General features: G+C 37.8%; 1 protein-coding gene across 8 annotated transcripts in view; it reads right to left on the bottom strand.

The window, feature by feature from the left end:
- The window catches only part of Ralgapa1 (Ral GTPase activating protein catalytic subunit alpha 1), a 237,244-nt gene that overhangs the window by 144,944 nt on the left and 65,442 nt on the right, over window positions 1-26,858 (bottom strand). For all 8 annotated transcript variants that reach the window (XM_041658516.1, XM_041658517.1, XM_041658518.1 and 5 more), the window contains exons 11-15: window positions 15,599-15,796; window positions 10,759-10,893; window positions 8,345-8,493; window positions 2,545-2,674; window positions 753-990 (exon numbers count right to left, since the gene is read on the bottom strand). In XM_041658516.1, coding sequence (XP_041514450.1) covers window positions 753-990; window positions 2,545-2,674; window positions 8,345-8,493; window positions 10,759-10,893; window positions 15,599-15,796 — 850 coding nt within the window. The remainder of the gene's footprint in view (window positions 1-752; window positions 991-2,544; window positions 2,675-8,344; window positions 8,494-10,758; window positions 10,894-15,598; window positions 15,797-26,858) is intronic.

Genomic DNA, 26,858 nt, shown 5'->3' with positions numbered 1-26,858 from the left:
TTTCATCAACAATAAACTATTATAATGCTCTACATCTAGAGATAAGAAATTTCCTAAAGGAAAGTCATCTTGTAGTGACAGTTTTTGAAATTCTCCAATAACAGCCACTTGAGAAATAAAAAGTGCAGGAAAATAGTTTGGAAATATACTTAGTTATCATGACTAAATATAAAATATGACAAGTATAATTTCTAGCTGGCAACTTATTTTTTAAAATGCCAAGGACATGATAGTAATATAATAATTATGCCACTGCCCCCACTTCACTTTAATATTACATAAATACTATTTTACACCTAGAGAATGTTTACTTGTAGTTTAAAATAAAATGCTTTCAAGAGAATTTTCCAAGTAATTACTCTATACTTTAAACATAGAAGAAAGTCTTCTTTTCATTTCTACATAAAAACTACAAAAATACTAAAAGGCAAATACAGTTTATAAATTTTGACTTGCATTAATCATTTAAAATAAAAGTTAACATTCTATATTATTTAATTTTAGTTAAATATAAGACTGACCATAGCACATATAAATATACATACAAACATACATACACACATATATATGACATTCTTTATCTTACTAATTTTAAGATTAAGAAAATAACAATATATTTCTGAATTTTATTGTTGGAAGTTTTAAACCTCCAGGATAAATGAAGGGAGAATAAAAAAAATCTTTCTGGCTTGGTTTTCCCCAACTCAATTATTTAAACAGACTGCTATGGAGAATCTTTGAACAACTCTTACCTTTCCCTTTGTGCTTTTTTTGTTTCTGTTCACTCAGCTTATCCAATGGCAAATCACTGAGATCCAAACTATATAAATTCCTGGCTAACACTTTAGTTAGTGTCTCCATGGTCAGAGACCACTCAGTGGCCAATTCCTCCCAATAGGTCAACGACGACAGCACTGACAGCAAGTCATCCCAGAGTTCTCGAGAGATGTATACATTTAGATTTGCTTTGATCCAGGCAACAATGAGAGTCTACAAAGACAAATATTCAAAAATAACAATGAGATTTGTTTGAAGTGTGACTTCAAAATCAACTATTCAATTCTTTTTATCTAAAAACCAAAAAAAAATTTATCACAGAATATGTTGTACAAGCAACTAATGCAATTACTAATACCTGATAAGAATTTTGGGTAACTACTAATTCGCAGTAACATTAAGGCATAACTTTTATGTTGCACTGCATTATTGCTAAGTAAAACTTCTGTAAGAGATGGTTCTGTATTATTTAGTGTTGAAATTGTGCTGAAATTGAGTTCTTAAGTGAAAAACTTCAAACGACATTCCCAAACTAAAGATGGAAATGACTATAATGTGGAGGTTTGCTTTTCTACTACAACTACAAAAAAGGAGGGGGTCCTAGAGATGTACTTAATGAAATATTCTTGAAAAATAGTACACAAACTAAAGGTTAAAATTACATTTTATTTTAAAGATACAACAGCAATTAAGAGCATTCTGTAATAAATCCAATTACAGTATTAAAAGTTTATACTTTAGAGGGCAGAAAATACTGGTTATCTGGTATCCCCTGAGGTTTTATAAATTGTTACTAAATATTTATCATATTAATGATTAAGTAACAAAAAGTTTTCAAAACTGTAACTTCATGGATTTTGCTAAGGAATTATTATAAATTCACACATGAAATGTAAAGACAGCACTGAAGTGACTAGTGACCTTTCGTTCTGTCTCTAAATGTTCAAACCTCAAAAAAAGTTATTTTGCACAGCAAGCTAAATTTGTATCTTTTTGTAGCTCCTATCATTGGACTAGTTATAAAAATGAAGAATTTTCTAAAAGTTTAGATAACACATTTCTATTTTAAAAGTTAATTTACCATCAGCAGAGATTTTTAGGTAGTGACTATGAGCTGAAAATTGCCAGTTATAAATGGCTACATTTATGGTTAAGGATTAGATAGGAAATAGTCTTTACCTCTGACATAAAGAATTATTTTAACCATGTAATTTTATTTAATGTGTCGCCATAAAAATATTTCCTGTTTTCAGAGTTTACAGTAAGTTTAAAGTCAGTACATTACCTTCATGTTGAAAAACTATGCAATTCCTGTATAATCAAAAGTACCACTGATCAAATCAACTCGAGGAAGGAGAACAATACAAGTCTATGGGGCTGCAGCACAAGAATGACTCTTGGTTATGTACTACATTTTTATTACTACAGAACAAAATGAAAAATGTTTTCCTTAATGATCCCAGAAATTCAGAAACTCATAAAACACTCAGGTATTATTCCTGAAGCCCTTTGCTAGCTCTCTGAAATCATAAGCATGCACCACACTGGAGGGAAAATAAGGCCATTACTCTTCGTCACAACATTTCTCTTCCATTATGTGGTGAATTTGTGTGCATGGCTATTCAGCTGAGCGGCTTTTAATTTAGCTCTATAAAAAATACTTAAACAGATTTCTGATTTAAAGCATTTTCCCCTACTAACAAGCTCAGCTTCAATGAATCTTTTTAAAAACGAACACGCTTCTAGCTATCTATTTATTTTTATTGCCTGGAAAAGTGGTCCTGCAAGTCGACCTGCCAGGGTCATGGTTTTTTTCCCCTGGAACTGTAGAAAAGCTTGTGATGACATCTTCAGCACAGACTCCGTGACTCTGAGCAACACGAGCAGCATCTGTTCCCTTAAAGAAAGAAGATCCATTAATGTTTCTTCCTGCTTTGGGTTACTGATCAATTTTCATATCCATATGTTGTGAAAATAACATTACCACTGGAATAACTCAAATACTAAATCTTTGAAAGAGTACCAAGTTTTTAGTATTCTTTAATATTAAAATTAAGAGTTGAAGTTTATAAGCCTTTATGAAGCTATCATGAAACCCTTAAGGGTACAATGCCTTCCGGTACAAATTTTATGTTGTATGGTTTTAATAATGAACACTTGGGAAAAAAGAAAAGGCAAGGATATTGATTCTCTTCCTCCCAACTCCCCCTCCCCATTTGTTTCTTGAGACAGAGTCTCATAAAACCTAGGCTGGCTTCAACATTCCTATATAGCCAAAGATGACTTTGAACTCCTAATCCCTCTGATTCCATGTCCCTAGGATACAGAAGCTTGCCACCATACCCTTTCCTCCCTTTTAGTTTCAGTGATTTAGAAAATCATTTATATGTTTACTGGTGTATCTGTGTGAGTATAGGTCACATGTGTGCAGGCACCTGAGGAAGTTAGAAGGCATCAGATTCCCTGGAGCTGGAGTTACCAGCAGTGGTGGACCCCCTAATGTGGGTGCTGGGAACTGAACTCAGGTTCTCTGGAAGGGCATAAAGAGCTCTTAACTGTTGAGCCCCATTTAACAACTGTTTCAGTCTTTTGTTCTACATGTGTATTGGAAATGGAACTAATTCTAACATTGTCTTTACCTTAAACTCATTCTTCTAGATGCTTCCTGCTGATACCATAAAACTACAGCTGATATTTGGAAACAAATTCAGCAACATACCGACATATGAGGCTGAAAACTAGGCATAGTGGAATGCACCTGTAATCCTCAGGGGACTGAGGCAGGACGGTGGTATGTTTAGGACCACAGTAAGACCTTGTCTGCCAAAAAAATAAATAAGTAAATAAAAAAGAAGGAAGGAAAAGGAAAGAAAGAAAACTGACAAGAGAGTTTTAGTTGAGTATAGAGGCAAGCCAGAGTCCAAGCCCCGATCAGAGTCTCCACCACAGAAGCTATTGTACAGGCCCTATCTAGGCACAGCTTTAAGGGTGGTCACTGTTAAGAAATGTGGGTAAAGCAGTAAGATGTCCCAGATCTAGATGTCATTTGGAGGGAGGAAGTGAATCAAATAGAAAATTAACAATCAGATAAAAATAAAATTTCCTGAGGCTAGAGGCAATAGCAAAGCATCTGCCTATAGTGTGTGAGCTAAGACTCAACACCATAAAAAAAAAAGCAAACAAAACACACAGCCATTGCTCAGAGAATAAAATCTGTTTTTAGATTTTTCTATAATTATTTTCTAAATTTTTTAAAAACTTCCTTTATATTTATTCTATGCATATTTTACATCATATATCTTGATCCCATTCATTTCTCCATCCCTTAGCATCTGCCCTCTACACTTGCACTCACCCCTTCCCAAAATAAAACAAATTTAAGAGACAAAAGGGGAAAAAAGGGAAAAAATTAAAAATCTCATCATGAAATCTGCAGTGTAACACAGTGAGTCATGCACTAAACCCTTTGTCCACGCATTGTGAAAAGTCATTGCTAGGGCTCGAGGCCTCTGGTTTCTGCTACACTGAAGATGCTGGTGGGCCCTCATTAGGACTCTTCCTAGATATCCTGTTGTTGCCTTGTGTCATGGAGATCCTGACACTTTGGGTCTGTGAGTCAGGTCCCTTCACATGCCCCAGCAAATCACAGACGGAGTGGATATTGGGGGCCAGCCAAGTCATAACTCTGGTTCTGGGCCCTTGGTCTGCCTACAGTTCTCCCCTGTCCTCACCACCAGGTTGAGCTCTCTAGTACTGCCCCTACTGATTCACCTCTTGCAGCAACGAGTGAGGGGTGGGGCCAGTTCTCCTGCTTTCACACTCAGAATAGGTCCTCTCACTCCTACACCATTAGGGCCAGCTCTAGTGTGTTGTCCAGGTGAGGAACAGGGGCCACTCTTCCGAGTCCTGTAGCTGATAAGGTCAGCTGTCTCATATGCTGCAGGTGGCAAGGGGTAAGGAGGAGCATCTCTCACCCTCCCACATCACCACTTGACAGATGAGTAATGGGGGCATCTCTCCCATGCTTACAACTTCAGGCTGGCTCACCTACACTGTGCAGGGCCTGCTCTCCCAAGTGTTGCAGCTGGTGGGCAGCAGGGACAGCTCTCCAGCTCTTGTGACCTCAGGGCCAGTTTTGCATCTGCCTCAGGCACTGATGGGGGGGGGGGTAACTGTCCCTGCCCATGCTGCAACAGGACGGATGGGTGATGGGTGATGGGGACAGCACACTCTTGCCCACTACTTCAGGGGGCTCACCCATACCTCTGCCAACATGGTTAGCGCCATTGTGTTGCCCAAGTGAGGTGCAGAACATGCTCTCCCTAGTGGTGCAGCTTGTGGGGGTCAGGGTCAGCTCTCCCATTCTTATGACCACACGGTCACCACAGATTAAAATTTTAAGTTAAATATTTGTTACCTTAGGCTTCTAGCTTAGCTATATGAAACGAAAATCTAACTACATACAACACAGTTTATAAATAAATCTCATCTTATTTACTACTTAACTTTTTTTTTTTTTTTGGATTTTTGAGACAGGGTTTCTCTGTAGCTTTTTTGGTTCCTGTCCTGGAACTAGCTCTTATAGACCAGGCTGGTCTCGAACTCAGAGATCCGCCTGCCTCTGCCTCCCAAGCGCTGGGATTAAAGGCATGCGCCACCACCGCTTGGCTTTACTACTTAACTTTAATTCATATATAAGGTGACTCATAATTTATACTACAAAAAGAGTAACTTTAATTAGCACAGAAAATCTCATAAAATCAATGAAAAATATGTGTACTCATATTGCCTTAGGCACTATGACTTCAGCTTTAAAGGGATTTCAAAGAACTCTGAGGGCTGGAGAGATGACTCAGCAGTGGAGAGCATGAGCTGCTCTTCCAGAGAACCTAGATTCGACTCCTTGCACCCACATGGTGGCTCACATCTCCTGTAATCCCAGACCAAGGAGATCCAGTACATTCTTCTGGGCCTTTGCAGCACCAAGCACACGTGCAGGAAAAACACTCATATATGTAAAAATAAAATTTAAATTTTTAATTAAAACTTTGAAATAAACTCTAAAACTGTGTTTCACATGGCAACATTCCTGGCTCATCATTGATTCGAAACTTATAGAAAAAAAATCATAGGATCAAAAGAAGCATACTTCATGATGGGCAGTGGTGGCACATGCCTTTAATCTCAGCACTCTGGAGGCAGAGGCATGCAGATCTTGAAGAGTTTGAGACCAGCCTGGTCTACAAAGTGAGTTCCAGGACAGTCAAGGCTATACACTGAAACTCTGTCTTGAAAAACAAAGCAAACTAAAGAAAGTAAAGAAAAAAACTATACTTCAGTTTGGTATGATTTCCTGGTTTTGTTTTGGAGAGAGTATACCTCTATGTAGCCCAGGTGAGCCTCAACTCTGCAATCCTCCCACATCTGCCTCCCAAGTGTTGGATTACCAGTGTACACATCCATGTTTGGTTTTTTAAATAGAATACTTTTCAAAAGGAGAAAGACTATAATGCAAACTCTGTTTATCACTCATCATGAGTTCCATAGACAAAATCCAGTCATTGAATCCCCTGTGGCAAACTCAAGGAGACACACATTATTAAGGAACAATGTGATGAGAATGCATGTGAAATGCTTGAAAATGTCTGGAGCACAAAGGGTTCCAAATATGTTAATAAGCATTTCTACGTGCAATTCTATATAGACTTCAGTAAAGAATGTAGCTAGAGTGCTGGGAGATGGTCCAGCAGTTAGAGCACTGGCTGCTCTTGCAGAGGAGCCGGGTTCAATTCCAGCACTATATGGCAGCTCACAAGGCTCTTTAACTCCAATTCTAGGGGATCGAGGAAGGGAGGCCCTATTCTGGCCTCCACAGAACCTAGGCATAGTGTAGTTATAAACATGTAGGAAAAACACTAATACACATATAAATCTTTAAAGCCATTTCCTTCTAAGTAAGGAAACATAAATTAAGCACACCCTTAAACCAAGTGTTCCCACTTGTTAAAAATAACTCAAAAAATGTAAGGTCCTATACTCTCCTGCCCCAAAATAAGTATGTATGCATGTATATGTATGTATATATATATACATACATATACATGCATACATACATACATACATGTGTGTGTGTGTGTGTGTGTGTGTGTGTGCCCATTAATAGATGTCGGTTAGGATAGTTACAGGCTTGTGTTTCCAGCTACTAAGGAGGCTGAGGCAGGAAGATCATACATGTAAGGCCTGCCTGAGCTAGGATGGACAACTTAATGAGACCCTGTCTCAAAATCAGTAAGTTGTGGTAGCTTACAATCATAATCCCAACACTCAGGAGACTAAGGCAGGAGAGTCAAGAAGCCCAGTCAGCCTGGAATTCACAGATAGCAAGATCTTTCCACAAAATAAGTCAAAAAGTAAGTAAGTAAATAAATAAATAAAATTTTAAAGAAAGAAAAAAAAAAGGACCCAGGGATATAGCTATATAATTGTGTGTTAGAGAACTTCTTAGCATGTGCAAGGCCATGGTTCAGTACCTAATACTGAAAAAAAAAAAACCCACACAACAAAAATATGTTTCACATGCTCTATTACTATACAATTGCATTGTGAACTAATGAGTCAAATGTATACAAAAGGACAAACACCTCAAGAGAATGGGATATGGGAACTTTAGGCTTTCCTTTTTGTTTTTTAACTTTTCTTGTTTTGATTATAACCATAAGTATTATAACCATTATAAGCATTATTCTAACAAAAGCAATAAAACTGCTCTTCCTCAAAGGTCTACTTTTCTATTTAACTCACCAAGTACATAAAGGACTAAGTATATAGTATTACACTAAGTAAAGTAAGTATACAAAATTAAGATAACTCTATTATTCTTGGTGGTGGGCTCCAACACATATGAGTAAACAGACATTAATACAAGTAACTTAGGAATCCAGACAATTTTGAGAACTATACAGTAGTGCCCATCTAGAATAAAAGGAAGTGAGGGAAAAATACATAGAAAAGAAATAAAGAAAGAGGAAGGTGGAATCCACCACCTTTAGTGACCACAGAAAACATGGTAGACATTCTAAAGCAAAATTCAGAACATGCTCAGGAAAGATCACTTTGACAATTCTGGGAAGGATGCAAGGTGTAAGTTAAATTTAAGAAGTCAAACATAAGGAAAAAGCAGGAAGGGGCCTGTTAACACAAGGCTTTGAAAGCCACAGTAAATAAATAGGCTTTAAAAGTTCAGTCAATCATCTACTAACATCTTCAATCACTTAACACAAGCAAAATTTAATTTCTCTGTATATATAGAAATGCATGCATTCATTCATAGGAGAAAGAAATTACAACATACGTATACTTTAGATAGTTCGAGGGGTCTTATGGAAGCTTAATCAAGGATGTTTGGAATAAAATGAGACAGTCTACTGTCACCATAATTAGTATATAAATATTTGTACTCATTCAGAAATAACACGCTAATATTGTCACATGCCCTATTCATAGACATTATCCCTTGAAAAATTACTATACTTATACAGAGAACAATAACTATATAAAGAATTGTTACCAGGTCTTCTTGTCCATTGATACTTGCACAACCATGTATCGATAAATGTTAAGAATACGTTTACACATATCTGTGTGCTCATCCAAAAGATTTTTTATTTCATTCGCAGGTTCAAGAAGAAATATATTTGATGAATTTATAATGAACACCTATAATAAGAGAAATCATTAATTATTCATAATGACATTTCAATGGTGGTTTTCATTTTCTCGTTTCTTTAGAACAGGATCTCACTGTTGGTCTGAAACTAACTACACAGACCAAGATAAGCTGAATATGTTGCAATCCTGCTGCTGCTGCTGCTGCTGCTGCTGCTGCTGCTGCTGCTGCTGCTGTTGCCTCTTGAGTGCCAAAATTATAGGCATGAGCCAACACATCTGACTGAATGATAAATTTCTTATTTAAAGAAAAAAAATTAGACTGGCATGCAGGGTTAATATCTGTAATCCCAGAACTCAGAAAGATGACAAGGAGGCTGAAGGTGTGAGGCCAGTCTGGGATAAAAAAATAAGACTTGATCTATCTGTCTCTCTCTGTCTCTCTGTCTCTCTGTCCCCCCCCTCTAAAAATAAGACTTGATCTATCTCTCTCTCTCTCTCTCTCTCACACACACACACACACACACACACACACACACAGAATGAGAGACAGAGAGACAGAAAGAAACAAGTACTGATCTAGAATAAATTTAAAACCACCATATATTAGTTAATACTCCTATTTCTACTACCATTTTGGCATATGATATTTAAGCTCATTAACACTCAAATAAACGGATCCATATTAAAAGCACATTTCTAAAATGAGTGGTCTATAGTCATAATCAAGTACGCAGTTCTAGGTACTTCCATGAGAACAGTCAGGGAGACACGAAAAAGTCAATGTGAAATCATCTACCTAGAGAGCGGTCGGTGAGAAAAGAACAGGAGGATAGGCTATTCTGAGGACAGTGTGGGAGGGTCTCAGGGAGAACAACCCTCTCCCTGCATATGCTCCTCACTAGGCCAGCAGTCAGGTAAGAATGTAAAACACAGATGTGTGTACCTTTAACCACATTGCTGCAAAAGCAGAGACAGATGGATCTCTGGGAGTTAGAGGCCATCTGGTATATACAGTGCAACTCTACCTCAAAAAAATAAAACTGGACTCTCTGAGCATGGCGAACAATGAGGGCTGATGAGAACCCAAGGACAATGGCACGGGGTTTTGAACCTACGTAATGTGCTGGCTTTGTGGGAGCCTAGCCAGTTTGGATGTTCACCTTCCTAGAAATGCACGGAGGGGGGAGGACCTAGGACTTACCACAGAGCAGGGAAATCTGACTGCTCTTTGGGCTGGAGAGGGAGGGGGAGAGGAGTGGGGGGAGGGGGAGAAGGGTGGGAGGAGGGGGAGGGAAATGGGAGGCTGGGAGGAGGAGGAAATTTGTTTTTTTTTTCTCAATAAAAAAAAAAGTTAAAAAAAATAAAAATAAAATAAAAAAGGACTTTTGATTTAACAAGATAGATGTTAGAAGTGGTTTTGACAAGAAAAAAGAATTGGTGAGAGCACAGCTCTGTGACAGGATGCTCAAGCATCATGTCCTATGCCTTGGGTGCTGTACTAAGTACCATTAAAAAAAGCACAAACTGATGAGAAGGAAAAGGAGAAAAGGAATATAAGAAACTCCTGCAAATCCTTTAAAAGAGCAAACATCTAACAGTGGGAGAAAAGCATAATGAAACACATAGCAAGTCAGATGAGATGTGCAGATGGAGACTCAGGAAGCATTTATGGATTCCTATTTCTGTACACTCGCCCATTACATGAATTATCATATTGTAGTTCTTCACTGTCTACAGAGGATGTGAAATGTTGTTTTTTAAAAATTCTGAGGCTAGTGACATGGTTTAGTGGGCAAGGCCCTTGCTGCCAAGTCTGATGACTCAAGTCTGATCTCTGGCATACACATGCTTACACATGGTTAGAAGAGAACACACTGGCTCAAGTTATCTACTGACCTCCGCATGGCAAACACACACTTGTACCCCCCAATACACACACTAAATGTAAAAACAAAATTATATTTTCCTAGTTCAGTTTACCTTTCCTTTATTAGTATTGAATTTCAACATCTTTTTCCATCTATGAACTATGTAATGTTTGTCAGTATTTATTTTATGAAAGACAAATATGGCATAGTGATAACTCACAGATGTGAGTGGTATATATATAAATTTTATTTATATATAAATTTAATATAATATGAAAACCAAACTATGGGCATTTGAAATATTTAATGACTTTTTTTTTTAAGCTGAAGGGCTAGATATGTAGTTCATTGGTAGAAAACTTGCCTAGCATACCACAAAGCCCTGGGTTCAATCCCAGGAACTATAAATATACACACAAACAACAGTAAGTATAAAGCTACCCACCTGCAAAACTGCCTGTGTACCAGCTTGAATATTTTGTTCTGTGGCTTCTTCAGAGGCATGAAAAGCAACTTGATAAGAACCATTTTTGGTCCAACTAGAATTTCGAACATGCTCAGAAATATTGGTCCCATTTTCCTGAAGCAAAATGTCAAATATTTCATCAATGAGAATGCTGCAACAAGTCAGTAACATAAAATGTGTATGAAATTATTAGATCCCACTATTAAACTGAGTCTTTCCTTCAAAACAGATCGTTTTAGGGGGTGGAGAGATGACTCAGCAGTGAAGAGCACTGACTGCTCTTCCAGAGCACCTGAGTTTAGTTCCTGGCACCCACATCAGCAGGCTTACAACTCTCTATAACTCCAGCTCCACAAGACTCTGGGGCTTCTGAAAGCACTTGCTCTCATGTGCACATACCTACATGTACACACGCTGACCTATACATAACTAAAAATAATAAAAATAAACCAAAAGATAAAAAAAGGTTTAACTAATAAGTGATATCTATTCACTATAAAAAATTTTAACAGAAAAAATTATGGATAATGACTAGCTAGAGTTAATATCATATCATATATGGAGTCATTTGTGTATATTCTCACATATTCAACAATCATATTACACTATTCACTGCTTTATAAAAGATTAATTCTGTTCTATACTGAATGCCAAAATCTAAATAACTAGAAAACAGATTTTTAATAACAGTAAAATTCTTAAAAACAAAAGGCACTGTTTCAGACAACTACTACTGAAGCTTTCTGCTTGAGTTGGTGCTGGTAGGTACAGGCTACAAGCTCCCTCAAGTAAAAGCCTGTTTTGTAGTGTTGTAAGGTGTATGTGTGTTGTGTGCATGTGTGTACACAGGTGTGTAAAAGTACTTGTATCCAAGTGTGCTTGTGTGGATACTTAATCCACCGAGCTACCCCGCCCCCACCACTGTTGTTTTTGAATATTCATCAATAATACCTCCTTTTCTTCCTCCCTCCCAGACAGGGTCTCATTCTGTAGCCCATATGGCCTTGAACTATTAAGTCTCTCTGCTTCAGTCTCCCAAGGGCTTAGAATTACAAGTAGAAGCCACTATGCCTGCTCCTGCCCTTCTGTGGTGCAGGAAACCAACTCAGGGCCTTCCGTATGGTATGCAAGCACTCTACCACAGTGACACTCCTAGTCCTCTGTCACCAATAGTTCCAAAGAGCTGCCTTCTTACAGCTTGAGCAGTGTTATACCTACAACATATAGGAAGTTTTATCTAATACTCTGTCCTAAATAGAAACTGACCGGGAACTCAGCTCTGTGAGGAGTCAATACAACACTCAAAGCTCTAGCCCAGCCTTTCTCTGTATCTCTATGACAATATGTCTTCTGAAGTCTTCCTAAATGACCTGTAAGTATAAAGACAAGCCTTTTCCCCACAAACTCCCCATTCCTACCTACTCCAGCCATATTAGTTACAACTTAGACTCTATGACTCCTTTCCCACTGAGTCACCGGCTGTTGGCTGTTCATACGGTATTACCACCTTCCTACAGAGTATAAAGTGTTCTCCTTCACGCTCTAGGATCACAGCAGTAACAGTTTTATAACACATACTGTGCTTTAGAGGACATTCTGAACATTTTGTGGGTACTTTATTGAAAAATGCCACTGGAATTTAAAGAGATGCACTAGGAAATGTCCTACAAGGTGCACGAAAGTACGAAAAACTCACAGAAAAACAGCCTAGTGTCTTCCAAACATGTTAAATGCTATGTAAAATAAAAACCCATTCATAATTATCTGACTCTATAATTTCATTTTTATAACACCAAAATTTATGCGATTGTAATATATATTGAACTAATCAGATGTCAATCAATTAGTGACTATATTGTTTGGGTTAATATCCTTACAAGAACTACTAGCTCTTAAAAAATCACACTGATAATGGCAATATTTATGTGAATAACCAACAGAAGATGAAGCTATCAATATATCTGTATTATCAACTCACCTTCCCTCAACCCACTCATTACTTCTATTTGCTTTTTGGGTGCAGTTTGGTTTTTGGTTTGTTTGATTGGTCTTTTGTGTGCTTGTTTGTTTTCATGCTTGTTTGTTTTTGTTCTTGTTGAGATGAGGTCTCACACTGTGTAGCTCTTGGCTGTCCTGGAACTATGTAGATCAGACTGGTCTCAAACTCACAGAGATCCATCTACCTCTGCCTCCTCAGTGATGGAATTAAAAGCATACACCAAAATGTCTAGCCTGTGTTTTTAATTCTGTATATATTTATTATACTATTACTATATAAATGATGGAGGGTAGGTACATAGGCACAGTATAACTAAAAGGGTGGTGGAAAATACATCATTTAGCCTGATAGGTGTACTTTCTACCATAACTGAAATATCTGACATTTCTTACTAATACCTAACAGTACTTTGAACTATCTTTCACAAATTTTATGATTAATTTTATATACTTTGATGGGCCTGGTGGTATATATTTGTGATCCCAGTACTTGGGAAGTGGAGACAGGTATGATCAAGAGTTTAAAATCACCCTAGGTTATATAGTGAGACTGACGCCAGTCTGGAATACATTAGACCCTGTCTCAAAAACAAACAAACAAACAAAAACAAGCAAACAAAAAAATAGTTTATATAATACAATTACATTTGTCCTTTTTTCTTTTATTTACTTTTTTGGGGATAGTTAGGGATAAAACTCAAGGTCTCATAAATGCTAATCAGGCTTCTACCATTGTCTCAGCAATACTACTTAAACATTTCCTTATCTTATAAAGAGCATCATTCAAAACACTAAGCCAACATTGACAGTTCAAGACCATCCTAGGCTCTCTAGGCAGATTCTGTATTCCCTACCCACAATCCCTCTCTCAATTAATCCATGAAGAACCCCTCTATTCTTCATGCATCCTTATCCTGATTAAACTCCAGTGGTGAGGTTAATTAACCTGCTCCTCAAACTTTGGACTATAGAAAAGCAAATCAGATAAAAAGAGTCTGCTTTTTTTTTTCTTTTTTTTCGAGACAGGGTTTCTCTGCGTAACCCTAGTTGTCCTGGAACTTGCTTTATAGACCAGGCTGGCCTCAAACTCACAGAGATCCACCTGCCTCTACCTCCCGAGTACTGGGATTAAAGGTGTGCACTACCAATGCCTGGCCAGACAGTCTTTTTTACTCCTAATTTCATCTTGGCTTCTAGGTCCTAGAAAGTCTGATACATGACAAGAGTTGAACATTCAAAAATTTGCTTAGGTCTCAGGAATGAATAGAATCAGTGACCCAGTTCTACCTCTGTTCCCTTTTCTTTCTGCTCTGTGAATAAATTCTAGGCTTTCTTATCACCAGCAATATATTTCATCATGTCAGGAAAATTTTGAATTCTGCAGTTAGCCCTAATGCAAAAGACTCTAGAGAAGAATTCAAAACATTCTAGTTTGTAATGGGTAGCCATTCACAGTATAAGCAGGCAATATTTTGAGAAAAGGAACAATAATTTGATAATCATAACACACAATGTATGTCCTTTAGTAGCAATTTTGATTTGGCACATGTTTAAAATACAGCAGGCTCTACCTCTGATATATACCCCAACATTTTCTTAACCATAGGCTAAGAAATGAACGTCAGATAAGTGAACCATTTAGCAACAGTGAATGTATAATAGAAAATTACAATCAAACACATAATGAATCTAAGCTGTTCCTGGCACACTGGCCTGTGCTCATTCATTTCATGGCTGGACGGACTATAGTCCCTGGCTCTGAATACACAATATACACAATTTCTACTGAGCATGTCTTCACACGACAAAACATCAATAAATGTTGATCAGATTAAGGACTACAGTGTGTTATGAACTGCAGTGTTTTTACTATACATGCAAGTTTCCTGCTTTTAGAAAATATAATGGCATAATTATGAAACAAAGACTTAATATTTTCATGTTTTTCATTCCCCAGCATAGAAGTATCAAATTAGTATTTCTTTGGATTGAACTGTGTCAGAATATTTGATTTTTTAAAAAATTGTTGTTAAGTTGCTGAATTGAGCAGCAATTTTAAAAAATGAGTATTAGCTTGACATTACGATAGAACTTCCAAAATTTCTAAAATGGCCTGAGAGATAACTTCCAATATTTTGCACTACATATTTACACAAAGTGGCATAGTTAGCAGTGGTGATTATAACAAAAATATCCATTAAATATTAAAAATGAGGAAAATTCTCATGTCCTCCAGTATCAAATACTCAGTCAAGTCTATTTCTTTTCCTATCCAGTCTATTAGAGTGGAAATTTGTTTTTGTTTTTAATAAATGATAAGATTATATATATCAAACTCTTTAAAAATAAATTTCTTTATGATTTATTCTTAATGAATGATTCATATATCTTTTGTTTTTCTTTTTTTGACCATGTAGCATTGGCTGGCCTGCAACTTGCTATGTAGAAGCGACTGCCTGCCTCTGCCCCCCAAGTGCCATCTTATTTATCTCAGGTACCTTTGTTTACGCTGATATATAGTGTTGTATAAAAACTTACTGCCAGTGAAAAAAGTTTACAAAGCCCTGATGTACACAACATAACCTTGCTGTTACTTGTTTATTTTTTGCTTTTAGATTATAGCATCAAAATAAAAATAAAATAAAATTGTGACATCACAGAACTTTGCAAAAGAGTACTGAGATAAATACTGTGATATAAAACGTAAATTATACTGAAAGCAACCTTTATCTAAACAAATTCATATCATCACATTATTATACTTTTGAAAAACTCTAATCTATTGACCTTACATTAAAACATATATAAGTTATCATTTTACCTCTTCTCTTTTTTCTCCATCTTCTATTGAAATATTCTGGTCTGTAATGTTTTCGAGACAAGGTATATCTGAAGAAGGGAGCACACGTTCGTCAGGCTCCTGCATAAACAAAGGCTTCTCCTCTTGTTGGATCCATTCTTGATACACTTTCACCACTTTTCTCATAGCTGCTGCTTCACAAATTGGCAATAAAAATGCCTATTAAATAGGAAAAAAGAAAAAGAATGATACATTTTATTTTGTCACAAACATACTAATATATTTCTCATCTCACATAATGAGGATATTAACAATTTCACAAACTTAACTCATTAACTACTAATCAATTCACAAAAAGCCTTTTATCTCCAAATGTTCTGTGAATACCTTGAAGGAGAAATACGGTACATAACTATTCAAGCAGAAGGAACAAAGATTTTTTTTTTCAAAGATTTTTTTAATTGCGTTACTTCTGAATGGTAATATTGTTTCATGAAATTTTACTCTTACAAAGTTCCAAATAAATATAACTTCTCATGATAAGCCACATTTTATAAACTTATATTTACTGCTATTTTGAGAATTATTACTATTAAAATGTTCTCATAAACCAGACGGTAGTGGCACAGCCTTTAATCCCAGCACTCAGGAGGCAGAGACAGGCAGATCTCTGTGAGTACAAGAGCTAGTTCTAGGACAGCTAGGAGTGTTACACAGAGAAACCCTGTCTTGAAAAACCAGAAGAAAAAAGTGTTCCCATAAAAAGATTTACTGCAGATAAAGAATATAGACAGTTGAATAAAATAAGAATAATGATGTGTGGCATGAAAGAAGTCAATAAAATGATACTGAAGAAAAATATTAAGTCATAACTAAAAGTTCTGTACAAAGTTTCACCAACAGAATAGATGAAAGAGAGAAAAAATATCCGAGCCGAAAGACAAGATGGAGGAACTGGAAAAATTCAGTAAGGACAAAACCAAGGTAATAAAAACGTACACGTGAGAATTCCAAGACTCATGTGATACTATGAAAAGACCAAGTCGAAAGGTCAGGGGCATAGGAGAAAAATTTTATTTTAAAAACACACAAAACTTTTCAAAATAATCATGAAAGAAATGTCCATCCATATAAGGAGGGTGTGTATTCAGGATGCCAAGAATGAACTTCCCCTTGGATTCTAATTAAAATACTAAATATACAGAACAAAGAAAGCATACTAAAAGTAGCAGAGAAATACATGAAGTTACACATAAAGGCAGATCCATCAAAATAACAGTAGATTTGTCAACTAAAACTTAGTGAAAAAGTAGAAGGTCCTAGAAAGATGCACTTCAAGTTTTAAAAGTCAATTGCAAACCCACAAATGCTGCCAGAACAAGCAGAGATATCTGTCACAGCAGAAGCAGAAGTAAACTTTCCATGATAAAAACTGGCTAACAGAACTTACAACCATTAAGTCATCTCTCTATAGAAGTTACTTTAAAGGAATGTTCCAGACTAAAAACAAACAAACAAACAACCCATCCACATGAAACAAGTCACACCAGGAAAGGAAAAAAACAAAACACTATAAAAAAAATCAACAAAATAACAGGAATCAGTGCACAGCATTAAATAAGAGCTCTGAATATTAATGATCTCAATATTCCAAACCAAGATACAGACAAGCAGATTGGATCAAAAGCAGGAAACATTTTGTTCCCTCTAAGAAAATACTTCACCACAAAAAAAAAAAAAAACACTTAGGATAAAAGGAAATAAAAAGGTGTTCCAAGCAAACGGACCTAGGAGAAAAGCAGATGTCACTCCTGTAACATCAGACAAAGCACAGCTCACTACAAAACTAAGAGGAAAGATAAAGAAGGCCACTTCATGTCACTGAGGAAATTAACTATCAAGAAAACACTGTAATTCTTTACAAATGTGTTACAAGCACAGGCACACCCATTTCCTCAAATGCTACTAGATGTAAAGGCACACATTAACCCCAACACTATAGTAGTGGGTGACTTCAATATCCTCCTCTCGTCTACTGACAAGTCATCTAGACAGAAAACAATCAGGAACATCTGCATTAAATGAAATCGTACATCAAGTGGACTTAGCAGATACCTTTAGATTATTTCAGCGAAATATGTATTCCATGCAAAAATATAAATTTTTCTCAGCATCCCTTGGAATGTTGTCAAAAAAGATCATATATTAGACCACAAAGCAAGTCTCAACAAACACAGGAAAACTGAACTATCTTCTGGTATCCTATGGTCACAATGGAGTAAAACTATAAATCAATAGTAAGAACAACCTTAGAACATAACTCATGGGAATTAAACACCATTTTACTAAATGATGAATGAGTCCTTGAAAAAAATAAGAAATTTCCCGAACTGAATGAAAACAAAAACACAATAAAGACCTACTAAGACACAATAAAAGCAGCCCAAAAGGAAAGTTTGGAGTTCTTACTTCCCATATTAAATAAGAGAAGAGATCTCAAGTAAATAATTTAGGGTTCTGAATAACCAACAAGCCAAACCCCAAGCCATTAGAGGAAAGAACACTAAGACTACAGTAAAAATTAACATGGAACAACAGAACAGGGAACTGTTTCTTAGAAAAGATAAACAAAATTGTCAAACCTTCAGACAAACTAAAAGAAAAAAAAGATTCCAACTAATAAAATTAAAGATAAAAAGGGAGCCATTACAACAAACACCACTGAGATTTAAAAAAAAAACATAGGTTGTACCTTACAAACATATTCCATTAAGTTAGAAAAGCTAAAAATAAACTGTGATGTGATAAACAATTTAAATCGACCAATAACAGATTGAAACTAGAAAGACAAAAAATAAAATTACAAACCAATCTCTCTAATAAATATATATGCAGAACATGTCAAGAAGATACTTTAAAAATAAATTAAATAACATACAGAAAGACCATTAATCATAATGAAGTTGGTTTTATTCTTAAATATGCAACATATCTAAGTCAATAAATGCAATAAATCTCATAAATCACATGATCTTTTCGACAGATACAGAAAACACTTTGGATAAAATTCAGTATCCATTCCTGATTTAAAAAAATGTAGAAGAGGTGAAACATCATTGTGGTGAGTGAGTGCTGCGGCAGCCGGGAACAGGGAACTCAGACATTCCTCATCCCTCCTACACTTCCTGGTCATCCTACAGGGGCTATACTGCCCGATACCTCCTCTCTCTTCCTATCCCATCCAGCTTACATCCAGATCCCCCCACCCCCTGTCTCCCTCCCTCCCTCCCTCCCTTCTTTGGCAGCATAGCACCTCCCTGCTCAGCCTGCTCGGGCGCTGGGACCAAACCTGAATAGGGAGGGCAAAGGGGAGGGTGGTAGCTCCTTTGTCTCCATAGCCTGTCTGCAGCAAGCAGGGAGGGCCCTTTGTTTGCAAGCTACACAAGCAGCATGGAGTTTCGATCTGGGCACTGGGTGAAACATCATTGTGGTGAGTGAGTGCTGCGGCAGCCAGGAACAGGGAGCTCAGACGTTCCTCATCCCTCCAACACTTCCTGGTCATCCTACAGGGGCTATACTGCGCAATACCTCCTCTCTCTTCCTATCCCATCCAGCTTACATCCAGATCCCCCCACCCCCGTCTCTTTCCCTCCCTCCCTTCTTTGGCGGCATAGCACATCCCAGCTCAGCCTGCTTGGGCGCTGGGACCGAACCCAAATCGGGAGGGCAAAGGGAAGGGCGGTAGCTCCTTTGTCTCCATAGCCTGCCTGCAGCAAGCAAGGTGGGCACTTTGTTTGCGAGCCACCCAAGCAGCACAGAGATCCGTGCTGGACACAAGGAGAAACATCACTGGGGAGTGACATCACTGGGAAGGTACATCAGTGGGCAAGAAGACCTGATCCTGTAAAGGAAGATCCATAGGGGAGCATTCGGAGGAAAAGATGGGCAGGCGCCAAGGCAAGAATTCACCCAACAATCTGAAAAACAACATGAAACCACCAGAACCCAGCGACCTCACAACAGAAGGACATGAACACCTTAATCAAGAAGAAGTAGAAAAAACTGACTTAATGAAAGTGATAGAGGCCCTTAAACAGCATATAAAAAACGCCCTTATAGAAATGGATGAGAAGTGTAACAGAAAGTTTGAGGAATTGAGTAAATCAGTGAATGATACCCTAGGAAACCAAGGAAAAACAATCAAGCAGATAATGGAAACAGTTCATGACTTGAAAACTGAAATGGAGGCAAAGAAGAAAACACAAACAGAGGGCCGGCTGGACATGGAAAATCTAGGTAAACGAATAGAGACTACAGAAACAAGCATAACCAGCAGAATACAAGAGATAGAAGAAAGAATCTCAGATTCTGAGGATAACATAGAGAAAATAAACGCACTGATCAAAGAAAACAGCAAGTCCAACAAACTCTCATCACAAAACATTCAGGAAATATGGGACACAATAAAAAGACCAAACCTAAGAATAATTGGAGTAGAAGAAGAAGAAGTGCAGCTCAACGGTCCAGAAAATATACTTAATAAAATTATAGAAGAAAACTTTCCCAACCTGAAGAAAGATGTACCTATGAAGGTTCAAGAAGCATATAGAACACCAAATAGGCTGGATCAAAAAAAAAAAAAACATCCCCTCGCCATATAATAATCAAAACACAAAATATACAGAATAAAGAAAGAATATTAAGAGCCGCAAAGGAAAAAGGCCAAGTTACTTATAAAGGTAAACTTATCAGACTTACACCTGACTTCGATATGGAAACCATGAAAGCCAGAAGGTCCTGGATAGATGTACTGTAAAAACTAAGAGACCATGGATGCAAGCCCAGACTACTATATCCAGCCAAGCTTTCGTTCACTATAAATGGAGAAAACAAAATTTTCCAGGATAAAAACAAATTTAAACAATACGTAGCCACAAATCCAGCCTTACAGAAAATAATAGAAGGAAAATCACTAACCAAGGAGTCCAACAATGACCACAATAACTCAGACATCTAGAGACCCTTCACCAGCGAAACTCAAAGAAGGGAAACACAAAAACCCTACTACTAAAAAAGTGACCGGAGTTAACAACCACTGGTCATTAATATCACTTAATGTTAATGGGCTCAACTCACCTATAAAAAGGCACAGGCTAAGAGATTGGATACAAAAACAGGATCCAACATTCTGCTGTTTACAAGAAACACACCTCAACCACAAAGACAGGCACCTACTCAGAGTAAAGGGCTGGGAAAAGGCTTATCAAGCAAATGGACCTAAGAAACAAGCAGGTGTGGCCATACTAATTTCTAACAAAGTTGACTTCAAACTTAAATCAATCAGAAGAGATGGAGAGGGAAATTTTATACTCATAACAGGAACAATTCATCAGGATGAAGTCTCAATCCTGAATATCTACGCCCCTAATATAAAAGCGCCCACGTACGTAAAAGAAACATTACTAAAACTCAAGGCAGCCATCAAACCATACACACTAATAGTAGAAGACTTCAACACTCCACTCTCACCAATGGATAGGTCAATCAAACAGAAACCTAACAGAGAAATTAGAGAATTAATGGAGGTAATGAAGCAAATGGACTTAACAGACATCTATAGATTATTCCACCCAAAGAGGAAAGAATATACCTTCTTCTCTGCAGCTCATGGAACCTTCTCGAAAATTGACCACATACTCAGTAGCAAAGCTAACTTAAACAGTTACAAAAAAATATTAGTAACCACCTGTGTCTTATCAGATCACCATGGATTAAAGTTAGAATTCAACAACAATGCTACCCCCAGAAAGCCTACAAACTCATGGAAACTGAACAGTCAACTACTGAACAACACCTGGATTAAGGAAGAAATGAAGAAAGAAATTAAAGTCTTCCTTGAATTCAATGAAAATAAAGAAACAACATACTCGAACTTATGGGACACTATGAAAGCAGTGCTAAGAGGAAAGTTCATTGCACTAAGTGCCCACTTAAAACAAAGAAAGCACATATTGGAGACTTAACAGCCCACCTGAAAGCTCTAGAAAAAAAAGAAGCAGACTCACCTAGGAGAAGAAGAAGACTGGAAATGATCAAACTGAGGGCAGAAATCAACAAAATAGAAACACAGAAAACAATCCAAAGAATCAATGAAACAAAAAGCTGGTTCCTGGAGAAAATCAACAAGATTGATAAACCCCTATCCAAACTAATCAAACGGCAGAGAGAGAATACACAAATTAATAAGATCAGAAATGAAAAGGGGGACATAACCACAGACACAGAGGAAATTCAGAGAATCATTAGATCTTATTACAAAAGCCTCTATAACACAAAACTGGAAAAATGTAAAAGAAATGGACACTTTTTTAGATAAATATCATATACCAAAGTTAAACCAGGACCAGGTGAACAATGTAAACAGACCTGTTGGTCGCGAAGAATTAGAAGCTGTTATCAAAAACCTCCCTACCAAAAAAAGCCCAGGACCAGATGGTTTCAATGCAGAATTCTACCAGAACTTCCAAGAAGAGCTAATACCTATACTCCTTAATGTATTCCACAATATAGAAACAGAAGGGTCATTACCAAATTCCTTTTATGGAGCTACAGTTACTCTGATACCAAAACCACACAAAAACTCAACCAGGAAAGAGAATTACAGGCCAATCTCACTCATGAATATCGACGCAAAAATCCTCAACAAAATACTGGCAAACCGAATCCAAGAACACATCCGAAAAATATCCATTATGATCAAGTAGGCTTCATTCCTGAGATGCAGGGCTGGTTCAACATACGAAAATCTATCAATGTAATCCAGCATATAAATAAACGGAAAGAAAAAAACCATATGATCATTTCATTAGATGCTGAAAAAGCATTTGACAAAATTCAACATCCCTTTATGATAAAAGTATTGGAGAGATTAGGGATACAAGGGTCATACCTAAATATAATAAAAGCTATATACAGCAAGCCGACAGCTAACATCAAATTAAACGGAGAGAAACTCAAAGCCATCCCGCTTAACTCAGGAACACAACAAGGCTGTCCACTCTCGCCATACCTCTTCAATATAGTGCTTGAAGTTCTAGCAATAGCAATAAGACAACATAATGGGATCAAGGGGATTCGAATTGGAAAGGAAGAAGTTAAACTTTCGTTATTTGCAGATGATATGATAGTGTACATAAGCGACCCCCAAAACTCCACCAAAGAACTTTTACAGCTGATAAACAGCTTTAGTAATGTGGCAGGATACAAGATCAACTCCAAAAAATCAGTCGCCCTCTTATACACAAAGGATATGGAAGCAGAAAGGGAAATCAGAGAAGCTTCACCATTCACGATAGCCACAAACAGCATAAAATATCTTGGGGTAAATCTAACCAAGGAAGTGAAAGATCTATTTGACAAGAACTTTAAGGCACTGAAAAAAGAAATTGAAGAGGATACCAAAAAATGGATGGACCTCCCTTGCTCTTGGATTGGGAGGATCAACATAGTAAAAATGGCAATTCTACCAAAGGCAATTTATAGATTCAATGCAATCCCCATCAAGATCCCATCAAAATTCTTCACAGATCTGGAGAGGACAATAATCAACATTATATGGAAAAACAAGAAACCCAGGATAGCCAAAACAATCCTATACAATAAAGGATCTTCTGGAGGCATTACCATCCCTGACTTCAAACTCTATTACAGAGCTACAGTAATGAAAACAGTGTGGTACTGGCATAAAAACAGAGAAGTCGACCAATGGAATCGTATAGAAGACCCGGATTTTAACCCACAAACCTATGAACACCTCATTTTTGATAAAGGAGCTAAAAGTATACAATGGAAGAAAGAAAGCATCTTCAACAAATGGTGCTGGCACAACTGGATGTCAACCTGTAGAAGAATGAAAATAGACCCATATCTATCACCGTGCACAAAACTCAAGTCCAAATGGATTAAAGACCTCAATATCAGCCCGAACACACAGAACCTGATAGAAGAGAAAGTGGGAAATACCCTACAACAGATGGGCACAGGAGATCGCTTCCTATGTATAACCCCAGAAGCACAGACATTAAGGGCAACATTGAATAAATGGGACCTACTAAAACTGAGAAGCTTTTGTAAAGCAAAGGACACTGTCACTAAGACACAAAGGCAACCTACTGACTGGGAGAAGATCTTCACTAACCCCGCAACAGACAAAGGTCTGATCTCCAAAATATATAGAGAACTCAAGAAACTAGACTTTAAAATGCTAATTAACCCAATTAAAAAATGGGGCACTGAGCTGAACAGAGAATTCTCAACAGAAGAAGTTCAAATGGCCAAAAGACACTTAAGGTCATGCTCAACTTCCTTAGCGATCAGGGAAATGCAAATCAAAACAACTTTGAGATACCATCTTACACCTGTCAGAATGGCTAAAGTCAAAAACACCAAGGATAGCCTTTGCTGAGAGGCCGTGGAGGAAGGGGTAGCCTCATCCATTGCTGGTGGGAATGCAAACTTGTGCAACCACTGTGGAAGTCAGTGTTTCGGTTTCTCAGGATATTCGGGATCAACCTACCCCTGGACCCAGCAATACCACTCTTGGGAATATACCCAAGAGATGCCCTATCATATGACAAAAGCATTTGTTCAACTATGTTCATAGCAGCATTATTTGTAATAGCCAGAACCTGGAAACAACCTAGATGCTCTTCAATGGAAGAATGGATGAAGAAAGTGTGGAATATAAACACATTAGAGTACTACGCTGTGGCAAAAAACAATGACTTCTTGAATTTTGCATGCAAATGGATGGAAATAGAAAACACTATCCTGAGTGAGGTAACCCAGACCCAAAAAGATGAACATGGGATGTACTCACTCATAATTGGTTTCTAGCCATAAATAAGGGTCACGGAGTCTACAATAGGTGAACCTAAAGAAGCTAAGTAAGAAGGTGAACCCAAGGAAAAATATATAGTTATCCTCTTGGCTAAGGGAAGTAGACAAAATTGCCGGGGAGAAAATTGGGATCTTGGGGGTGGGGTGGGATGGGGGTAAGGGGAGATGGGGAGAGAAAAGTTAGAAGGGAAGGAGGAGGGGACTTGGGGAAACAGGAGGATTGGGATAAAGGAAGGTTGGACAGGGGAGCACGGAACCACAATTCTTAGTTAAGGGAGCCACTTTAGGGTGGGCAAGAGACTTGACCCTAGAGTGGCTCCCAGGAGCCCAAGGCAATGTCCCCAGTTAGTTCCTTGGGCAGCGGAGGATAGGGAACCTGAAATGACCCTATCCTATAGCAATACTGACGAATATCTTGCATATCATCATAGAACCTTTATCTGGTGATGGATGGAGACAGAGACAGAGACCCACACTGGAGCACTAGACTGAGCTCCCAAGGTCCCAATGAGGAGCAGGAGGAGGGAGAACATGAGAAAAGAAGTCGGGACCACGAGGGGTGCACCCACCCACTAAGACAGTGGAGCTGATCTACTAGGAGCTCACCAAGGCCAGCTGGACTGTGACTGAAAAAGCATGGGATAAAACTGGACTCTCTGAACATGGCAAACAATGAGGGCTGATGAGACGCCAAGGACAATGGCACGGGGTTTTGATCCTACGCAATGTGCTGGCTTTGTGGGAGCCTAGCCAGTTTGGATGTTCACCTTCCTAGATATGGACGGAGGGGGGAGGACCTAGGACTTACCACAGGGCAGGGAACCCTGACTGCTCTTTGGACTGGAAAGGGAGGGGGAAAGGAGTGGGGGGAGGGGGAGAAGGGTGGGAGGAGGGAGAAGGAAATGGGAGGCTGGGAGGAGGTGGAAACTTGTTTTTTTTTTCTCCTTTTCTCAATAAAAAAAAACAATAATAAAAAAAATGTAGAAGACAGATTCAATGCAATGCCCATGAAAATCCCAGCAAAATTCTTCACAGACCTTGAAGAATGGTATTCAGCCTCATTTGGGAAAGCAAAAAAATTGATAGCCAAAACAATCCTGTACAATAAAAGAACTTCTGGAGGCATCACAATCCCTGACTTCAAACTCTACTACAGAGCTACAGTACTGAAAACAGCCTAGTATTGGCATAAGAACAGACAGGAGGACCAATGGAACCGAATAGAAGACCCAGATATTAATCCACACATCTTCAAACACCTGATCTTTGACAAAGAAGCAAAAAATATCAAATGGAAAAAAGAAAACATATTTAACAAGTGGTGCTGGCATAACTGCATATCAACAGGTAGAAAAATGAAAATAGACCCATATCTATCACCATGCACGAAACTCAAGTCCAAATGGATCAAGACCTCAACATGCAGCCAATCACACTGAGCCTTATAGAAGAAAAAGTGGAAAGTACACCTTGAATGCATTGGCACAGAAAACCACTTCCTAAATATAACCCCAGCAGCACAGACACTGAGAGAAACAATTAATAAATGGGACCTCCTGAAACTGAAAAGCTTCTGTAAAGCAAAGGACACGGTCAACAAGACAAAACGACAGCCTACAGAATGGGAAAAGATCTTCACTAACCCCACATCAGACAGAGGTCTGATCTCCAAAATATACAAAGAACTCAAGAAATTGAACCAAAAGTTCACATAATCCAAAAATAAAAATAAAAATAAATGGAGTACAGACCTAAACAGAGAACTCTCAACAAAGGAATCTAAAATGGCTGAAAGACACTTTAAGGAAATATTCAACATCGTTAGTCATCAGAGAAATGCAAATCAAAACAACTCTGAGATTCCATCTTTCACCTGTAAGAATGGCCAAGATCAAAAACACTGATGACATCTTATGCTGGAGAGGTTGTGGGGTAAAGGAAACACTTCTGCATTGCTGGTGAGAATGCAAGCTAGTACGGCCCCTTTGGATGTTAGCGTGGCGATTTCTCAGAAAATTAGGAAACAACTTTCCTCAAGATCCAGTAATACCACTTTTGGGTATATATCCAAAGGATGCTCAATTGTGCCACAAGGACATGAGCTCAACTATGTTCATAGCACCATTGTTTGTCATAGCCAGAACCTGGAAACAACCTAAATGCCCCTCGACCAAAGAATGGATAAAGAAAATGTGGTACATTTATACAACAGAGTACTACACAGCAGAAAAAAATAACAACAGCTTGACTTTTGCAGGAAAATGGATGGAGCTAGAAAACATTATTTTGAGGTAACCCAGACACAGAAAGAAAATTATCATATGTACTCACTCATAGGTAAGTTTTAAACATAAAGCAAAGAAAGCCAGCCCACAAACCACAA

The sequence above is a fragment of the Microtus oregoni genome, unplaced genomic scaffold (assembly GCF_018167655.1).
Source record: "Microtus oregoni isolate MIOR12 unplaced genomic scaffold, Mior012 000009F_ref0000495, whole genome shotgun sequence".
In the NCBI taxonomy this organism is placed as follows: domain Eukaryota; kingdom Metazoa; phylum Chordata; class Mammalia; order Rodentia; family Cricetidae; genus Microtus; species Microtus oregoni.
This window is presented reverse-complemented; position numbering and strand designations above follow the sequence as displayed.